We start from the raw sequence: 3840 nt of genomic DNA on the forward strand, positions 1-3840 counted from the left end.
CCTCTCCTGCAGGTCCCGGTGCTGCCCACTGAGCCGGCAGCAGCAGGTGCTGGCCCACAGAAGCCCCAGGGGATGGGGCTCAGCTCCTTGAGAATCAACAGCCCAACTTTTCCAACAGCATTTTAAGGCAGGCAGAAATATCTTAAACTTTTTGATGGTTCCAGACTTTAATGGCTGTTCAATACCCACTTACTTGCCCACAGCTTGGAAGCGCAGGTGGATGAAGCCATGGTCATTGGGCAAAACAAATGCTGCAGCCGGTGGGTGAGTGAGGCTCCGTGGTCAGGCAGACCCACCGGGCCAAGCCGAGCCCCCACCCCAGGCCAGCCCACAGACACCCACCCAGGTCACACTGCCTGTGCCCTCAGCCATGGGGACAGCCAAGGCCGGGCCCAAGGGCCACCAACCACACAGCACTTTTGCTCAGAGCAAGTTGTGCCCATCACCTCTTGTCCCACTGCCACGTGTCCCCAGCAAGGGCACATTCCCTCCCTCCCACCCAGCCCAGTGGCGTGCCTCAGGGAGGAGGAGGAAGAAATCCCCACTGGGTTTTGCCAACACCTCTCTTGAGCCCGGTCCTGGCATGCCAGAGCCGAGGGCTCCAGGAGAGCCAAGCATGGTTCTCCCCCGTGCCAGCCCCACAGTTCTGTGTCAGCTGAGCACCAGCGTGCCAGGACGAGGGGGCCATGCTATCAGTAGTGCTGTGTCCCGGGGCCACGCGGCAGTGCTCCTGCACTGGCACATGGCACTGGGACACAGCCACCCTCCCGCCAGCACAAGATGCCCAGCCTGAGCACAGGCGGGATGGTGCTGGCAGCCGCACTGTGGAGGAAGGTGCCAGCCACCCCGTAGCCTCTCCCTGTGGGCAGGGAGCGAGGCAGAGCCCTGCAGGCCTGCCAGCTCATGGCCACCCACACTCTGGGCCACCAAGGCCACCAATTGCTCTACAACAGGTGCCCCCATGGCCACCCTGTGAGCAGGGAGGGATTCACGGGAACACTGCCCAGCACTGCCTCGCCAGCACCATGCTGCCAAGCCTGCGTGTGTGTGTCTGTCCCTGCACCAGCTGCAAACAGCAGGGGGGCAAAGAGCACCCTGAGCCGGGGCAGCACCTGCCGGCCCAATCCCTGCTGCTGGATCAGGCACCAGCCCCCACCCAGACCAGCAGGAGGACATGGCAGTGCCTCTGCCAGCACGGGGTGCCCTGGCCCCCAGGGACGCTGCACCCCAGCACAGGCGCTGCTGCAGCAGAGTCCCACCAGCTGGGTGAGCCACCCCAGTACCCCAAATTTCAGCCTTTCTTATTTTGCAGACAGAAGGTCCCATAGCTCCTCTCCCACTGGCCAGGGAGTAAAGGGCAGAGCTGCCAGCACAACTCCTCTGCCTGGTGGGAGCTTCCCAGCTCTTGGCTGAGGAGCAGAAGGCACTAACCCTGCACAGGGCAAAGCAGCCATGCCACTGCCTGGCTCTCCCCTGCCCTACGTTCATCCTCCTCCCAACCCCAGGGTACACACCCCGGGAGCCCCACCAACATGCTTGCAACACCAACGGAGCACCCACAGCCTCAGCTTCTGCTCGTCATTCCTCCAAAAGAGCCCTGAACCACCAACATTTCCCCAGGGCCAAACAAAACCCGGCAGCATACTGCCGTCACCAGCACCTCAGAGCTGTTGTCACCTTCCTGTCCCAAACACATGGGCACAGAGAGCCACAGGGAAGGTGGCCGAATACCCTGAATTGTGCCTGCCATAACTTTTGAGAGATCACCTGTTAATTTTACATCCAATGTAGGTTTAAACCAGCTACCGAAAGTCACTGGCAAGCCCATCCCTTAAAATAAACACCACCGAGCTCACCCCCCAGTCCCAGCACAGACAAGGTGACATAGACAATGGCACAGCCTGCACCACCCAAGGGCTGCCATCAACACCCCAGGGTGCTCATCCTCGGGCACCCACAGTCCTGGCTGCCCTCCACTAAGCACCGCTGATGCTGTTCTACTCAGACCCTCATCACCCCATTCAAGCTCCTGCCTGAATTTTGGCCCTGGGAAGAATAAAATCATAGCCAAACCCCAGAGCAGCCCCCAGAACAGCAAAGCCACACTGGGCAACATCCAACGCTAGGCACGAGACCTTACAGAGGTGCCACAGGACAGTACCCAGCCATCACTCTCGCCAGGTGACAAAGGGGGTTGCAGAAGTGGGTGACATGGCATCCTGCGTCAGAAGCACACCTCTCTCGAAGGCACGCAGCCTCCCTGTACCCGCATCAGTCAAACCCTCACCAGACAAATTCTGTCCCAAAACCACCGCTGCGCCTCGCCACAACATGGCTCCCCAAACAGCCCCTGGTGCCAGGGAAAATGGGGACACCCCCAGGGCCACCGGCATTCAGGGACAGTGCAGAGAACTGGCCCCAGCTCTCCTGAGTCCCAGCCCAGCACTCTCAGCCAAACACGAGGTGTCTGCTCCCCATCCCATCCCACAGCATCGGGGCTGCTACTCTGCACGTTGCCAGGAGGAAAGCGCACCACAATGCGGCACCTACCCCAGGGCAGCACCCCACTGCACGGGGCTGTGCCATCGGGCAACAGCTGGCAGGGCAAGGGCACGGACACAGCACACACCACGCTCCCTGTGAGGCTGGGAGAAGCCCAGCAACCCCCTAAGTGGACCCCCAGCAGGGGAGGGGTCTCATGCTTATCCCCCCCTCTCCGCTCCAATCCCCCCAGCCTCTGCCTGCTGCAGCAGGATCAACCCAGTGGGATACAGGGCAGGTTTTGCTCAGTGAAACATCCAGCTCTGGAGGTGGCCAGGGCAGAGCTGTGCTGGGGGATCCACCCTGGGAGAGCATGGCAGGGGTACAAGGCTGGGCTCTGGCATGGGGATCGACGCTGCCCTGGCCGGCCAGTGCTGGCAGCTCTGCATCTGGGCTGCTGGGAGAGGGCAGCACTCCCCCAGGAGCAGGCAGGATGATGTCCCCTGTGCAGATGAGGAACATGAGGTGACCCTGCGATTTGCATGCAGCAGGAGCACGAGGAAGTAGGTGACACGCACAGGGCACACAGGTACTCAGGGCATGACTGCCCTGGGGGCTGCACTGATTCCATGAGCACCCATAGCACTGGGGGCAGCTCGTGCCCCGGCACATGGCTGGTCCTCTGCATGCCCAGTGCACATACAGCACCAATGGGTGGGTGAGGAGGAGCTAGTCCTTCCCCTGCCACCCTGCCTGCAGCAAGCAGGGCACTCCGATGACAGTCCCCACACATGGGGGTGACTGAGCCTGGGCTCCTCATCCTTCTACAGCACACTACTGCCCACGGGGCTGGGGAGGGCCAGGGAGAAACAGGTCCCCAAAAGACAAGCGCACTCTCAGTTTGTAACCCCACCAGCCATGGTGGGCAGGTCCGGGTCAGTTGCCAAGGGCCAGCAGATGCCAGGGCATAGCTGTGCCAGCCGGCTCACCCTCATGGGCAGGGGTCCGTGGCACAGTGGTGCCAGGCAGCCCCTCACTGTGGCCACACAGCTGTGCTCAGGGTAAGGAGCAGGGATGACTCAGCCAAAGAACATCATCCCCTTCGCCTGTTTTGGGGCCACCAGTGGTGCCCGTGCAGCGGGCACCTGCCTGCACAGCAGTCCTTGGCCCAGCCCTGCCCGCAGTTGGCCCAGGCGGCCCCTGGTGCTCCGGCCACCAGGGCAGAGCAGGGCCTGGTGCTCATGGGCTGCCAGCGAGGGAAAGCAGGCAGGATCAGGCCCGCAGGATATTTGGGAGGGGGAAGAGGAGAGAGCATTGCCAGCTGGGGAGCAGCAGTTCGTTACCCTCCCCCCCCCCCCT

The 3840-nt window shown here is 62.1% G+C and overlaps 1 protein-coding gene across 1 annotated transcript in view; it reads right to left on the reverse strand.

Annotated features, from left to right (window-relative positions):
- The window catches only part of ABCA2 (ATP-binding cassette, sub-family A (ABC1), member 2), a 28961-nt gene extending 28731 nt beyond the window's left edge, over positions 1–230 (reverse strand). The window contains 1 exon segment of the mRNA XM_009890297.1: positions 194–230. Within this exon segment, the coding sequence (XP_009888599.1) occupies positions 194–230 (37 nt within the window).
- Between the last annotated feature and the right edge of the window lie 3610 nt (positions 231–3840).

The sequence above is a fragment of the Charadrius vociferus genome, unplaced genomic scaffold (assembly GCF_000708025.1).
Source record: "Charadrius vociferus isolate BGI_N301 unplaced genomic scaffold, ASM70802v2 scaffold398, whole genome shotgun sequence".
NCBI lineage: Eukaryota > Metazoa > Chordata > Aves > Charadriiformes > Charadriidae > Charadrius > Charadrius vociferus.